The following is a 15,676-nucleotide window of genomic DNA, read 5'->3' as shown; positions in this document are numbered from 1 at the left end:
AGGCGCAGGCGGCCGCCGCCAAGTCCTCTTGCGCAGGCGCGTTGCTCGCTTCTCAGGGCAGACACTCCCGAGGCGAAAGATTAATTTGCTGAGAGCGGCGGCAACGGAAAGCGGCCGGGAAAACGCGCCAAAGGCGCCGTGGCTGCACACCTGTTGGCTCTTTCGGCTTTTACCTGCGCTCGCGGTCACTCTTAATCTCTCCGGGAGCGCTCCGTGGAGCTGAGGAGGCCGAGGCGAGTTGGCGCCAGCGCGCCTGCGCCCGTACGGTGGCCGGAAGGGACCAGAGGTGGTTCTGCCGGTGACAGTCGGGAGCCCCACCCTTTCCCCACGTGGCTGTGAAAACCGGGTGAGAAGCGGGGGCTGCGGAGTTCCCTCGCGCGTGGAGGGGAGTGGGCACCGCGGGGTCGGGCTGGTGACTGTGGCGCCGCCCCCGGGGACTTGATTTTGGGGAATGACTCTTACAGAAGCGCCAGGGAACAAAATTCCTGTTTCCCTTGCCTCCGCTTTCTTTTCATTCATTTATTCATTCATTTCTTTTCATTATTCATTCATTCATAACCTATGTACTGAGTGACTGCTGCGTGTCTGACTCCATCCTGGGCAGGGGGGAAGGTGATGAACAAAGTTAACTGAGCCCCAGTTGTCGTGGAGGTTAAATTTTAATTGGGGGGGGGGGAGGCTAGACAGTAAAAGGAAATAAGATAAATGGACATGTCGCTCCAGGTAGATACGGTACTCAAAAAGGATGATGCGATAGGAGGGTGGGGCTGCTTTAACCACAGTGGTTATTAAGAGCGTCCCTTGGCTGGCTGGGATGCGCAGGTGAGAACGTCTAGGTAAGAGACCTAGGTAAGGTCCATGTAGAGAAAGTGCTGGTAAGTAGATTGGATTTTGTTGAGAGGGTTGGGACGCCAGTGCAGGATTTTGAGCAGTGAGGTCTCTGTGATTTCAAGTTTCTCCTTGCCTGCTGAGTGGAGAATAGAGGTACAGAGTGTGGCAGGGAGGAACCTGGTGAGACTACCCATAGGACTGTGCCTGAACCAGGGTGGTTTTTTTGGGTGGAGGAAGATGATAGAGTCCCTGCCATGTCAGGGCACCGTTTTCTCAGTGAGTGGAACCCTGGCTTAGAAAGGGAAACCGGCTGTCATTTGAGGTCTTGCTAACTCCCTTTCTTTTCTCCAGGACACCTTGCTCCTATCATGGGGACTGGTAATGCTGTTTTTCCCCTTTCCTAACCTGGACTGTTCCCAGGTGGCTCCCAGATGACCATTCCTAGGCACCGTCTTTCTCATGAACTCCAGATACGTACTTTCATTCTGCCACCTAGCCTTGTGCCCAACCTAGGGGACCCCTGTAGGACTTGCCGTAGAGGGGGATCCCAGAGCCAGACATTGATCTCCCAAGCTCAGGACTGGGCAGAGGAAGGTTCATGGGGTACGGGAGCCAAGGCCAGAGAGCACATACAGGTTCTAAGTGGTCAGGGAAGGCACCCAGGAGGAGGAATCCTGGAAGAGCTAGCAGACACTCTGCAGAGAACCCAGGTGGAGGGAAGGCGTTAATGAAGCAGGGCGGCATGATGGCCAGGCCTCTTACTGCTTGTGTGATCTCTGGCAGGTTCTTCCCCTCTCTGAGCTTCAGATTTCTCATCCATAAAGAGGGATAATTGACATTCACCTTTTGGACTGTGTCGCTGTGATAGTGTGGCCACTCACTGTTGGCCCACTCAGGTCTGAAGCATGGCTGGGGTGGTGGAAGCATCATTTGGTGGCAGAGTCAGGAACGGAATCCTTCCAACAGCCCCAGCTGGGAAGTTCCTGCCCCTCGAAACTGGTCAGGAACACCCCACACACATACCAGCCTGGGTGGCTCACTGAGAAGCTCTTTATTGAAACAAAATCCTTACTTTTTTTTCTTCACCTTTGACCATGGAAATCCTTAGCAACCCCTAAAGGGATCCTGGTTCTTCTGGGGGCAGAAAGAAGTAGGGGGGCTATCTGCAAGGGAGCAAGGTGAGGTGTTTGATGCCCTTATGCCTCTCCCCCCAATTAAACTGGTTGAATTACTCCTAGACAACAAAGGAAAGGAACAACAGCTAATGTTTATTGAGCTCCTACTCTGTGCCAAATCCTATTTAAGCACTTTATAGGGATTGTATGCTTGAAATTTCACTACAGTCCTATGAGGTAGATTCTCTTTGTTTATCCCCATGTCACACAAGAGAGAGTTGAACAGTGAGGTTAGGTGGAGGGCCTAGGATTCAAGTCGCCACTGCTAGCCCCAGAGCCTGTCCTCCTCCTCCCCCAAAACATCTGCACAAACACAAATGGAGTCTTCACTTTCTGTGCCACCTCCAGAAAGAGAAGCACAGGCTTGAGTGGCCTGTTTCCCATACAGCCCAAATCTGCCCTTGGACTTTTGCCACATTCCCCTCCTGCTGTCCTAGTACTCCCTGTGCCTTTGTTCCCCTTACATTTTCTGTGATGCATGATTCTTTAACAGACCTGGGACGGGAAAAATAATTGTTTTGAAAGACAGCCTTAGGACAATTGAGAAAGTTGGTCAGGGAGTGTATATTATAAAATAGTAACATATCGCTGTTAAATCTCCTGTGTTAAATTTTCGTTGCACATTGAATGTGTGAGAGTGCCCTTTTCTTGGGAGATTCATGCTGACGTCTTTCAGAGGGAAGGATCTGATTCCTGGAGCGTATTCTCACATGGCACATGTGTGTGCAGGAACACACGCTCTCAGAGATTAACTTGGCAAAATGTTAACAACTGGTAAAGTTAGAAGGAAATAGGTGTTCTTTGTACTATTCTTGAAACTCTGTTACAAATTTAAAAAGTGATGTATTTTAACAGAAACTTAATATTACTCCAATAAACAAAGTAGATATAATAAAAGAAGCAAAATGAAAGGAGTTGTTAACCCCTGTTAGGCTCTAGGCCTGAGGTCCGTTGCCCGCTTTGTTGAAAAGAGAGAGTGGTAGGAGCGCCTGGGGGGCTCAGTCGGTTAAGCAGCCCACTCTTGATCTCAGCTCAGGTCTTGATCTCAGGGTAGTGGGTTCAAGTCCCATGTTGGGCTCCACTCTGGGCGTGGAGCCTACTTAAAACAAAAAATAAATAAATACAATTAAAAAAAATAAAAAGTACACGTTCAGTGCCTCCGTCACCCTAGTTATATTTCAAGTGCTAGAACCCACATGGACGGCACAGATGGAGAATATCCCATCTTCGCAGAAAGTTCTATTGGATCCATTGTCAGATTGGGTTTGAGTTTTTGGCAAGAGGACTTCACAGGTGCATTTCATTCCTGTCTGGAGGCAGGTAGTGTTGGGTTTCTCTTCTGGCCATGTGAAATCACACAGTGGATGAGGGTACAGTCCCCTCATTGTCACGTTCCCCATCAGTTTCACTCCTCACGGTTTTACGGCCTATGGGGACTGTCATCTAAATCTGGCCTGTTGTGATAATTTGTTGGAATTCATCTACAAAACAGAACTTTTCCTCTTCCTGTCTTTATAATCCGGTAATTAGGAAGTAGGATGAATGCTGTATTCTTTATTTGCCAGTTTTCAGCAAAATGAGATGCCTGGGTGGCTCAGTCGGTTAAGCGTCTGCCTTCAGCTCAGGTCATGATCCCGGGGTCCTGGGATTGAGTCCTGAATCTGGCTCCTTGCTCAGAGGGGAGCCTGCTTCTCCCTCTGCCTGCCATTCCCCTGCTTGTTCTTTCTCTTGCTGACAAATAAATAAATAAAATATTCAGGGGCGCCCGGGTGGCTCAGTGGGTTAAAACCTCTGCCTTTGGCTCAGGTCATGATCTCAGGGTCCTGGGATCAAGCCCCGCATCGGGCTCTCTGCTCAGCAGGGAGCCTGCTTCCCTTCCTCTCTCTCTGCCTGCCTCTCTGCCTACTTGTGGTTTCTGTCTGTCAAATAAATAAATAAAATCTTAAAAAAAAAAATCTTTAACAACAACAACAACAACCATGAAGCAAGGTACATTTGAAGAAAATAATCCAGCTTCTAGTCCTGGCCTCATCCCTCTTTTTCCTACCTCCCCTTATGGTAATTATTTCTATTAGTTTTTGATTTAGCATTCCACTTTATTATAATTAACTTTTATTTTGAAACTTTTGTTGGTGTAACACCATACCATTATAAGTAGTTTTATTACATAGTTACATATGAAATACCTAAACTATATAATAAAATGCCGTATAGTTCTTGTGTTACATATTACGACAAATATAGCATATCGTAAATAACACATTATGTAAAATGTGGCATTATAACCGTGTTATTTCATTATGATCACATAACAACTTATAACCTGTAATATTATTAAACTATTGTTTTATTCTTTGTTAACTAAAAGGACATGTATTAACATTTTCTCTTTCTTAGATAAAATGTCAACTATCTGCCCTCTTCTGCACTTCTAGAGGCTGTGCAGGTGCTGGGGTATCAGCCTTTCCTGTGACCCAGCTTGTAAGACTTTTTCCTGGGAGGTCCTGGGCTTTGGCCCTTGGTCACTCTTCCCTAAGTGATAACCAGGCTCGTGGTTATCATCTCATCCTCCATGAAGCTTTCTTCCTGTCTTGATTTCTCAGTTTGAGAGTGTCTGTCAGGCGGGCACCTGCCGCCCCCTGAGCAGGAGATGAAGATGTCTGCCAAGCGCATCACCCAGGAGACCTTCGATGCAGCCGTTCGTGAAAACATTGAAGAGTTCGAGATGGGGCCAGAGGAGGCAGTAAAAGAGGCCGTGGAACAATTCGAATCACAAGGTAAGGCACTGTGGCCAGGCCCAGTGCTGGTCTGGCTTTTTGGCCGAAAGTCACTTCTAGTCCCCAGCTCTTAACGTGCAAAGAGAATGATTTCCCTCTATGGCTCTGTCTTGCCTCGGGTGGCAGCCCTGGGCCCCGCCCTGGGCAGGCTGGCGGCTTCTTCCCACTTTGTTCTTATCCTCCCTCTACTTGCCTTGACCCCACCCAGACATCTGCAGGGCTGAATCCTTCCAGATGGGTCTCTTTTTTAATTGCCACTTCCTTGAAGAGGCTTTTCCTGACTGCCTCCCAAGAAACAGGGCCACCTGCCTCCCTGCCTCACTGACACTCCAGCCTGAGTTCATGGAAGGTTGGTCACCAGCCTGTGGCATTTTCAAAATAGGCTATGGGGGACAGTGGTTAGGAGGGGACTATTTATAGTGGTGTTGCCAGGGTTAGGAGATCCTGCTGGCCATAGAGGGGACCTCCCCGTCCCCACAACAGGCTATGGCTGGGGTTGGCGAGTCACCTGGCAGAGGCAGAGGCGGGGAGCTGGGAATAAATACCCCACCCTCCCACTCTTTTTGATCTGAAGTCCTATTTCCCATTGGCCAAGCCCCATCAGACTCAAGAGGGCAAGGGCTCAGGGGGTCCAGCCTCAGATGTCAGAGGCTGGTGTCTCCGGTACAGAGTGGGATATAGATACTGGCCAGGGACTGGAGGAGTACCCGCATGTATCTTGTGCAGTGCAGGCTTCTCCTGGGGGTGTCAAGGGAGGGTGGGGGTGGAGCCAGGGTGAAGAACAATGGGAGCCCCAAGGGAAAAGGCTGTGGGGTCCCCTCCCCTCTTAGCTCACCAAGTAGAACATGTCCCTCACTGCAGTGATGACCTGCAGCCTCACGACTGCTCTGCTCCCATTGGTTGGACAGGGCCAAGGGGCAAAGACCACCTTCCCCATATCCTATATCCCTTGTATGAATGCAGCCCTGGTAGGGAGGGGGTTAGGGTGGGGAGCTGAGCAGACTCCCAAAGGCCTCCAGAGTGGGGTGGTTCCAGAAGAAGGGACATGAGTATGTTCTGGAAGGCCTGTGGGGATGATGGCTGTCACTTGTTTCCTAAACCACCCCCCCCACAGGGGTTGATCTGAGCAACATTATAAAGATGGCACCCAAAGTCTCTGCAGATGGACCCCAGGAACCTACACACGACATCCTGCAGGTAGGAGGGCGTGGCCCATGTGGGCATGGCTGACCTTACACACGAGCTTGCAGCCAGGGCTCCCTGAGTCCACATTTGAGTGTCCTTTTTGGGATGGACAACGCTCAGGTTGTCCCCAGTGTTGGCAGCCTTGGGGGAGAGGGCACCATGGAGGAGCCTTTCAGGAGGACCCTCCCAACCACTTAGTCTGCTCAAAGATGAATAGGAATTACAGAAAGCGTGGGATCACAGTAAGGCCACCACCTGTGGAGCACTGACTGTTCAGTAGGACACTCTATAGCCTGCCCCTTTAGCACGAAAACTGGCCTGTGAGGTGGGTGTTGTCATCCCCCCTGACTTACTGATGGGCAAACAGAGGCCCAGAGCCTACCCTCACTCTCCAGCACACAGACAAGGAAGGTAAAGGTCACAGAGATTATATGCCATCCTTAAGGTCACCTATTAAACAATGATAAGCTGTTGGTAAAAAGGCAAAAGGTTGTAGTGTTTATTGAGAACTGACTGTGGAGCCAGTTCTGTGCAAGGCACTTGCTTTGTGTTGTCTCAATTGTTCTCTCAAGACCCCTGCAAGGTGGGGATTACTATCCCCATTTTATAGGCGGGTAATCCGAAGACAAAAACAATGATTTACCTAACAGCAAGTGAATATAGTGACAAAAGAGGAAGTTGGAGAACACAGCCCTGCGTATGAACCCAGCTCTGCCTAAGGCAAGGTATTTACTTCTCTCTGCTCTCAGGGTCCTCACCATCTCCAGCCTCACAGAGATTTTGAGAAAATTACCTCATTGTTTTGACTTATTTGCTAGTAAGAAATGCGTTTGTTGTCTTGGCGGTTTTTTTATTGGGTTGTTCATCTCGTTCTTATTGATTTGTAGGTGCCCTTTACATATGAAGGGTCTCAGTAACAATAGTCTCTAAGAATCACTGAGCACTTCTTAAGCGCTCAGCATTGTGCTAAATCCTTAAAACATATTATCTCAATCTGTTGTTGGCCTATTTTGCTGATTAGGAATCTGAGGCTTCCAAAAGATAAATGACTCACTTGTGGTCACAGCCAGTGAAGGGCAGAGCTAGGACCCAGACCCAGGTCCCTCTCCCAGGGAAATCAAGCTGGGAACAGCTCTGTTGTTTTCTATCAGCAGTACAGAAAACTTTTGTTTACAACCTTCACTTTTTTATTCTTCTTAATTTGACTTTTATTTTTCATTATTGAAGAAGAATGTGAATATGTTCTTGGCATAAAAGTTTCAAGCAGTACTCAAGCATTTGTAGCAAAATCTGAAAGGCCCTGTCCCCTTCTCTTCCACCAAACCCCATCTCTCCCTTCCTGTGTGGGAGGCGCCACACGCTTTGGTTTCATATCCTTCCACCCTTATTCTCACCTTGCAATTGAACCAGCCCCTTCTCTTGCTACAGCAGCATTGACCTCTGCTGCTGCTGCAGCTCCGACGTGTGAAAAATGCTTATCTGTGGGGGAAAAATTCAACTATGCTGATGTCTTTTGAAATGAGTCTACCAGAGTCAGGAAGTTTGTCGCACACAAACTTGCAGAAACAAAACCAAAAAGTCTTGGAACACTAAGGAGAAAACAAGCCGGACTGGTTTTATATGCGAGGAGTGTCAGAATCCAAGCCATCAGCCATAGAGAGAATGACCTCCCAGGTTAGTGGACAAAGCCCCCATCATCAGGCCGAGGTGTCACAGGTGGGGCACAGCTGACTCTGCCACCTTCACTTCAGTGACTATCCTCTCCTCAGCCAACCACAGAGTCTGGGGTCTCAGGCAGCACCTACGGGCCATGAAGACCACTGTCTCAGCCAGCCAGCACAGAGACTCACCTTCCTGATGCCATCCGGGGCAAGAGGAGATTCCGACAAACTGGATAGAGACTAGTGTGCAGCTAGTGCCCTTTATCTTTTCCTCTCTCACCTGACTAAATCCAGAGTGTTGTAACTCCAGCACTGTGCGTCTTAATGGCACTTGGGCCACCGCTTTTCAGGTTTCTTGCCAAGTTCCTGCTCAAATGCTCCATCCTCTGCTTTGGGTTTGTGGTAAAATATAACACAGATTCACCATCTTAACCATTTCTAAGTGTACAGTTCAGTGACACGAAGTACTTTCACACTGTTGTGGAACCATCACCCACCAGCCATTTCCAGGACTTTTTCATCTTCCCAAACTGAAACTCGTCCCCATGAAACACTAACTTCCTGTTCCCCTCCCCTAGCCCCTGTCACTCAGCATTCTCCTTCCCGCGCCTCTGAATGGGACTCCTCTCGGGACTCCTCTAAGTGCAATCACAGAGTTTGTCCTTTCGTGGCTGGCTTCTTTCGCTCAGCGTAATGTGATCAGGGTTAATCCATGTTGGAGCCTGGGTCAGAATTTTGTTCCTTGCTATGGCTGAATAATATTCCATCGCGTGGATGGACCACAGTCTGTTTATCCATTCATCCGTGGATGGAAAGTTGGGTTGCTTCTAGCTCTTGTCTCCCAGAATTAATGCTGCTGTGAACACGGATATACAGACATTTCTTTAAGACTCCTTTCAGTTCTTCAGGGTATATCCTTGGAAGTGGGATTGCTGGATCACGTGGTAATTGTATATTTACTTTCTCGAGTATTTCCCTAACCACTAGCGATGTGGACCATCTTTTTGTCGCCATAGTGGCCACCAGTGTATTTTCTTTGGTGAATGTCCATTCGAGGCACATTCTCTGCTTTAAGCCTATTAATATTCTGTGTCATTGCAACATATCCTCAGTTAAGTCCAGCTCAGGGACGGTGAGCCAACTGGCATCCTTGCCATTCAGAGCAGTGGTGGCCAAATCCCAGCCCTCTGTGTTGGGTTGATGGCATCTGTAGAGCTGCCCTCCCTAGGGCCAGGGACCAGTGATTTTGTAAGTCCCAGGAGGCTCGGGTTCATCTTGGGCTCATTGCTGAGGCAGATCTGGAGGTCATGGAATCGAATGGCAGCTAGACTTGGATGCTCTTTTCATATCGTTTCCTCTCATTATTACTGTTTTTCCCCCCAAGGGCTTTGAGTTGAATTTGGGTAAATCAACAGTGTGTATGGTGTGGTCTCGTTTGGCAGATAAACGTTTGTGGAATGGATGGGAGAGACAAACAGGAGACATCTGGTAGGGGCCAGTCTGGCAAAGGTAACTTTCACCTTCCTTGGTGAGGTGGCCACTGGAGGATATGTCGGTTAGTTGTAGCTGCATAGTAAACAACCCAGAACAATGGCCATTTTCTTGTTCCTTATGGTTTGACTGAGCTCAGCCAGATGGTTCCACGGGACTTGCTTAGAGAGCCTCTTGCAATGGCAGCTAGGGCTGGAGCATTGACTGTGCCTGCGCTCACGTGTGTGGCTCCATGGAGGGACCCTGAGATAGCTGGGTCTCTCCGTCTCTTTGTGACCTCTGGAGCTCGAAGCTCCTAGAAGCCCACGTGTGGAAGCTACCACAGCTGGACTGCATTTCCACCACAGGCCTAGGTCCCGGGAAGGGGGATCTGACGGGGGAGCGGGAGGGCATTGTTGCTGTAGAACCTCTTTGGGCTGAGCTGACACTGAAGTCTCTCCCATGTCCTCTAGGCCCTGGATGACCTGCAGGAGTCCGTGGCCCGCTCTCGCCCCCAGGAAGTATCCACACACCTCACCCGCTTTTTGGAGCAGTGCAAGCAGCACAAGGCGAGCCGCTTCCTGGCAGCCCAGAAGGGGGCCTACCCCATCCTTCTCGCCGCCTGGAAGCTTGCTGTAGCAAGCGACCAGGGCCTCCTGCTCCAGGCCCTCAACGCCCTGTCAGCCCTGACCGATGGCCAGCCTGATCTCCTAGACACCCAGGGCCTGCAGCTGCTGGTGGTCACACTGGCCCAGAATGCTGACGCGGCTGATCTGACATGTTCTGGCATCCGCTGTGTGTGCCATGCCAGCCTGAAGCACGAGCAGAATCGGCAGAGCCTGGTGAAGGCCGGTGTGCTGCCTCTGCTGACGGGTGCCATTACCCGGCATGGTGACTGTGCCGACGTAGTCAGGGAGGCCTGCTGGGCCCTCCGAGTCATGACCTTCGATGATGACATCCGTGTGCCCTTTGGCCATGCCCACGACCATGCCAAGATGATTGTGCAGGAGAATGGAGGCTTGAAGGTACTCATTGAGGCCGCCAAAGGTAGGAGCAGGTGTGAGAATGAGAGTTGGGTTTTAGGACGGCTTCAGGCATGGCTGGCTCCAGGCTCCACTTGCCTCTTCTGGCTTACTCCCACCCACATGCCAGCCCTAGTGGAATAGTTCTTTACTACTGGTTGCTCTAGGTGAGTTCCAAGCCAGGTCTCATTGGCCAAGACCAAATCTTGTGCCCATCTCTGGAGCCATTTGAGGAAGGGGCTTGGCTCTGTTCAACCACAGACTGAGAGTACACGGAAAGGAGAGCTCCCCAAAGGGACAAATAAGGGTGTTTCCCAAAAGTGGGGGAGTGTGTCTGGTCCCCAGTGGAGGTTTACAGTTTGGTTCATACTTAGCCTCAAATAGTTATGCAGGTACATGTTCCCAACTGGGATGACCAAGACAAGCCAGCCATGGGAGACCACAGCACTGATGTTCAGACCCAAAATTCCCTGCCCCCATCCATTGTACCCACTAGAAAAGGCCTGACTGTGGTCTGGTGCACAGAAGGTGACAGAAGAATGAGTTCTTCCCAGCCTGCCTGTAGCTCTGGCCCTATAGCTAGTCTTGTTTGTGTGCCTCTGGCCGTCTTCTGGAGAGGCGAGCCTACTACCTCAGTCTCATACCTCTGGAGAAGGTGAAAACAGTCTGGCTATCTGTGAAGTCGAGCTCTTTTTCTGAGGGGGAGTTTATATCTCTCTCGTTTGTTGACAGGAGTTCCTATCAGTCTGGGTTCTGCCAGAGAAGCAGAGCCATTGGGGGGTGTGTGTGTGTGTGTGTGTGTGTGTGTGTGTGTTTCAAGGAATTGGCTCATGTGGCCGAGGGGCTGGTGAGTCTGAAATCCACGGAGTAGCTTGGGGAGGAGCCAATACCACCATCCTCCAGTGAGCTTCTTCCTCTTCAGGAAGACCTCAGTTTCCCTCTTAAGGCCTTGAGCTGACTGGATTGAGGCCCAGTCAGACTATCAGGCTTCATCTTGAAGTCAGCTGATCACAGATGTCACCACATCTAGAGAATTCCTCCACCCATATTAGTGCTCCCGGCATTGCTGGGGCTGCACCTTGACCAGGGAGACATACCAGCTGACTGTCATAGAGCTCTGTATAAATTAGGGCTGTCTACCCCCCACTCTTCCACTCCCTACCCCACCCCCATCTGAGCCTCAGTGCAGGCCTCTCCTCCCTAGGGCCTCTGAGCTTTGTCTTCCGCATCTGTGTTCAATTTTACCCAAGTCTGCCCTATCCATATGTCCCCACAGTTTCTGGGTTTCCCGTTGCACGTAGAAAGGTCATTCCCACCCCAAGAACATAAAAATAGTCTTGGATGTTTTATTATAGCACTATTATGGTTTTCTTTTTTTAGTGGGGATCATCAGTTGGTCTGGAATTTATCTGGGACACGGTGTGGGGGAGGGCGTGTTCGGCTGTCTACTCCTGCGGCCAGCAGGGGGCACTCCAGGCCTGGCAGCCTGGGTGTTCAGTGGGGCTCTCCTGGTGTGTGGCCCGCCTGCTGGGCAGAAGGGCCCCACTTCCCAGGTGGAACAGGATTTGTATCAGGACTGCTGGCTCCTGGTTCCAGGCTGGGACTGGTTTTCTCCATGTCCTTGCCCCAGTGGTTCCTCTCCCTCCCTCTCCACAGCATTCTCTGACAACCCCAGTGTCCTGAGTGAGCTTTGTAGCACCCTATCCCGCCTGGCCGTCCGCAATGAATTCTGCCAGGAGGTCGTCGACCTTGGGGGCCTCGGTGTCCTGGTGGCCCTACTGGCCAACTGCAGCGACCACCAGGTGGGTGTCCAGGCCGTCTTAGGGTGTGAAGTGCCATTCACTTGGATTTCGATTTGTCATTTCTCTTGATGCTGCAGGAAGGTTCCAGACCTCCCAGTGAACTCTGCCCCCTTGAGCCCCAGCCACTCAGACCAGCCTGAATCAGAACACACTGGCCCTGTCTGCTGACCCTGGAAGCAAAGTGCAGTTTTCATTTCTCATTGACCCCTGGGCAGGAAGTTAAGTTTTGGGGGAAAACAAATCCACCCACCCTCTCTTACTGACCTTTAACACCTTCGTATTTTCTACCAGCAGTGGAAGGAATGCCAGTGGGTGTTAGCAGGGGCTGGCTCAGCCCCCCCCCCCCGCTCAGGAGTGTGATGCTTGGGTGAGGCAAATCCTTAGTGCCTCGGTTTCCCCATCCATAAAATGGGGCGGGGCCTCCTATTCATTATTCTTTCATTTAGCAGCCACTTAACTCCCTCTCTACATGCCTGACCTAGGGCAGGAGTACCTCCCTGTACTGTGGCACCAACGGTCCTGCTGGCCCCAGCCCCAGCTGGTGATATCAGCCAGTCTCCTTCTGGACACATGGCAGAAAGCTGAATTTGAACCAGCTTAAGCACATGAGGGAATGCATTTTGTTTGTACTTCTGGACAGCCAGGCAGTGGGTGGAGGCTTGGTTTCCCTCCCACTGCTTTCTCTTTTATGACTCTGCCCCTCAGCAGGGCGGTTAGCAGTCCCAGCAGCATCTGGTCAGCTGTCCTCAGCTCAGGACCTGGGGACTCAGCTATGGCCAGGGGACCCTGTGCTTTGATTCCTGGCCTGAGTCACAAGCCCGCCTCTGTTCGTGAGGGGTGGGTGTCCAGGTTGTCCAGACACCTGGGCTAGGCACAGGCTGGCTAATTCATAGGCTCCACCTCCCCGAGCCTCCCCTGCCCTTATTGGCTCCGTGTGTGCCCCAGGGTGGCCCCACCTGTTGTTCCGACCATGGAACAACAGACCCTCCCTCAAGACCATCCCCCCCCCGCACCCCCACAAACCAGCAACCAAGCAGTTTAGTGTTTGGCCCAGCACAGGAGGACGAGCTGGCCAGAGCTGACCCCCACCTCCCCCCACCCCCACAGGACGTTGTAAAGCAAGTGTTGAGTGCTCTGCGGGCCATCGCAGGCAATGATGATGTGAAGGACGCCATTGTCCGAGCTGGCGGGACAGAGTCCATCGTGGCCGCCATGACCCAGCACTTGGCCAGTCCCCAGGTACCTACCCCGGGCAGGGGGCGCACCCGGTGGGGCACAGTGGCTGGAGTCCCAGCTCAGTGTCTGGGTTCACCTGGTGCTGTGCCCCATTTCCTCAAGCAGGGCTAGGGTGGGGCCCACGAGAGGCCTCGGTTGAGACCATCCCCCCTAAGCGCGTGGTTGAGGTTTTTATCATCCCTGTTATTACTGATCAGGTATATATGCGGGCTGGCCGAGGTCTCTCCAGGGGAAACTGCAGGGCACTCACCTGGGGAATTAACAGTGGTGGCCACAGAGGGCCCTCGGGGTAATGGGCATCTGATTGTCTCCGCTGTCCCCGTGACCCCCACAGGTATGCGAGCAGAGCTGTGCGGCCCTGTGCGTCCTGGCCCTGCGGAAGCCAGAGAACAGCCGGGTCATCATGGAGGGCGGCGGCGCCCTGGTGGCACTGCGGGCCATGAAGGCGCACCCTGCAGAGGCTGGAGTGCAGGTGGGCCTGGGGGCAGGAGGGTGGGGCAGACCCCAGGCCCTCCCTGTCCCTGTCCTCATCCCTAGCCTAGCCCACTTCTCTCCAATTCTTCTTCCTTCCCAGCTCCCGAAGGTATCTACTTCCCATCCTTGAGAATGCACCCAGTTCTGCCCTCGGCTGTCTTCCTGCTCTTTTGCTCTTCCAGCATTGATCTTTTCCTCTCCTAAAAGTTCCTTCAGAGGGATAGGAAGAGGAGGAGATGGGAGGAGAGCAGGTGGGGATCTTCTGGGACTTCGGGAAGATTCCTTGCCATCCGTGGGCTGCTCCTTCATGTTCAGCACGTGGGACCCACAGTCCCCTTACTGGGGAGTCAGTGAAGCCGAGCAGTAGACGGGGCTGCTTGTGCCCCTGCCTGAAACCCACACGCTTCCTTGTAGTTTCCAGGGCTCTCTCTGCCTTCCACCTTGAGCGCCCTCCCAGCCCAGGGGCCTCCTTGTTGGTCTTCAGACATACCAGGCTTTGTCCCACTATGGATCTTTGCCTCCCTCTTCGGGTTGGTGTCTCCTTGGGAACACTGCCCTTGGCTCACCAATCACCTTGCCCACCCCTCACCACCCTGGCTGGGCAGCCTCTCACACCCTACGTACTTCTCTTCTTTTCCTAATGGTGGGGTGCTTTGTGGCACCCACACACAGCAGATAAGCAGGGCACAGATGTTGATGAACACGTGACGATGTAATTGACAGGTGGGCCCTGTGCACAACCCCCTCTTCCCACTGTCTCTCTGCGCTCCTTTCCTGGGGCCCCTGCCCAGCCTCTTGCCAGCCACAGGGAAATCTTGCCCTGAGGCTGAGGGTCCCATACCTGAGGGATCAGCCGCACTTGACTGCCCTGAGCATCCGTTTCCTCACCTGGGAGATGGGGGAATTAGCCCTGCTTCCCAGGGCGGCTGAGAGGATAAAGCAGAGAAATGAATCTAGCCTGATAAGTCACACAGTGTAGGCACCTACTGTACGCTGATTGTGGTCACCTTCGTCCTGTTGTGTTATGATGAGGGGGCCCTGAGGTCAGAGTAGACCCCACCCACCGGCACACCGCCACTCACCTTCAGTTCTTCCTCCCAGAAACAGGCCTGCATGCTGATCCGTAACCTGGTGGCCCGCAGCCAGGCCTTCTCACAGCCCATCCTGGACCTGGGGGCCGAAGCACTCATCTTGCAGGCCCGTGCTGCCCACCGTGACTGCGAGGACGTGGCCAAGGCTGCCCTTCGGGACCTTGGCTGCCGTGTTGAGCTTCGAGAGCTGTGGACTGGCCAGAAGGGCAACCTGGCACCGTGACCTCAGGCTCAGTCTGGGCCATGGCTCTGGGTGAGTTATGTGACTCAGGAACAGGGAAGAGGTCCATGTCCCATCACTCTACTCCCCGGATTCCTCACCCATTCAGTGACAGGTGTTTTCTGATGGTCACCAGGTACAGGCTGGGGTGGGAAGGGAGCCATGGTGAAGCGTCTACACAGCAGAGAGCAGCCCCTGGGTCCTGGCCTCCTTTCGCCTTGTTCTCCAGGCCAGCTGACCACATTGCTGTTACCCGTCCTGCCCACCCAACCCCACCCCGTGCCCTTTCCTACCAGAAGGAGGGCCCTTAGTATTGCTTGGGGGCAAAGTGCTAACCGAAATGTGGGTTCCTCGCTGGCCAGTCTCACAGGAGGGTGGGGACACAGCTTCGGTTCCTACAAGTCTGTTCTCTCCCCTGCTCGTCTCTTACTTATAATATGGTTTGTAGGTGCCTTGCTCTACTGGACAGAGAGCAGGGACCAAGCTCTTCTGCCTCCAGAGGTCCCAGGCCAGCCAGTACTGCCCAGTAATAAAAGACTGTTAGTTAACAATGGAGGGATCTCTTCCATAGCGCGATGGAGTATGGGTGCTGCCTCCATGGCTTCAGAGAATGGGAGAGGGGCAGATGTCTGGGGAGGCCATGGAGTCGCTAAGGAAAGCAAAGGGGTTTTGAGAACCGCCTGGGATATATGGTCTGCTGGGGCCATGGTTCATACCTGGGGTCTCGGCCCC

At 52.2% G+C, this 15,676-nt stretch overlaps 1 protein-coding gene across 2 annotated transcripts; it reads left to right on the top strand.

Annotated features, from left to right (window-relative positions):
- The first annotated feature begins 10 nt into the window (after positions 1 to 10).
- On the top strand, positions 11 to 15,497 carry ARMC6 (armadillo repeat containing 6). Of its 2 annotated transcripts, XM_080827781.1 has the most exons (9): positions 11 to 346; positions 4,610 to 4,783; positions 5,898 to 5,980; positions 9,573 to 10,146; positions 11,778 to 11,923; positions 13,031 to 13,162; positions 13,494 to 13,631; positions 14,735 to 14,977; positions 15,393 to 15,493. In XM_080827781.1, the coding sequence occupies exons 2-8, from the start codon at positions 4,657 to 4,659 to the stop codon at positions 14,945 to 14,947; spliced, it is 1,413 nt and encodes a 470-aa protein (XP_080683907.1). In that variant the 5' UTR covers positions 11 to 346; positions 4,610 to 4,656; the 3' UTR covers positions 14,948 to 14,977; positions 15,393 to 15,493. The 2 variants fall into 2 exon arrangements, with proteins under 2 accessions (XP_080683907.1, XP_080683906.1); XM_080827780.1 differs by having other exon boundaries at positions 14,735 to 15,497.
- Positions 15,498 to 15,676: the final 179 nt, after the last annotated feature.

The sequence above is a fragment of the Martes martes genome (genome assembly GCF_963455335.1).
Source record: "Martes martes genome assembly, chromosome: 1".
NCBI classification, from domain to species: domain Eukaryota; kingdom Metazoa; phylum Chordata; class Mammalia; order Carnivora; family Mustelidae; genus Martes; species Martes martes.
This window is presented reverse-complemented; position numbering and strand designations above follow the sequence as displayed.

What these genes read in the sequence shown, in the direction of transcription:
- ARMC6 (XM_080827780.1), top strand. Translation starts at nt 4,657, where the DNA reads ATGAAGATGTCTGCCAAGCGCATCACCCAGGAGACCTTCGATGCAGCC. An exon ending in AGCACTTGGCCAGTCCCCAG is followed by an intron (nt 13,163 to 13,493) that starts GTACCTACCCCG and finishes TGACCCCCACAG; the next exon opens with GTATGCGAGCAGAGCTGTGC. An exon ending in CTGCAGAGGCTGGAGTGCAG is followed by an intron (nt 13,632 to 14,734) that starts GTGGGCCTGGGG and finishes TCTTCCTCCCAG; the next exon opens with AAACAGGCCTGCATGCTGAT.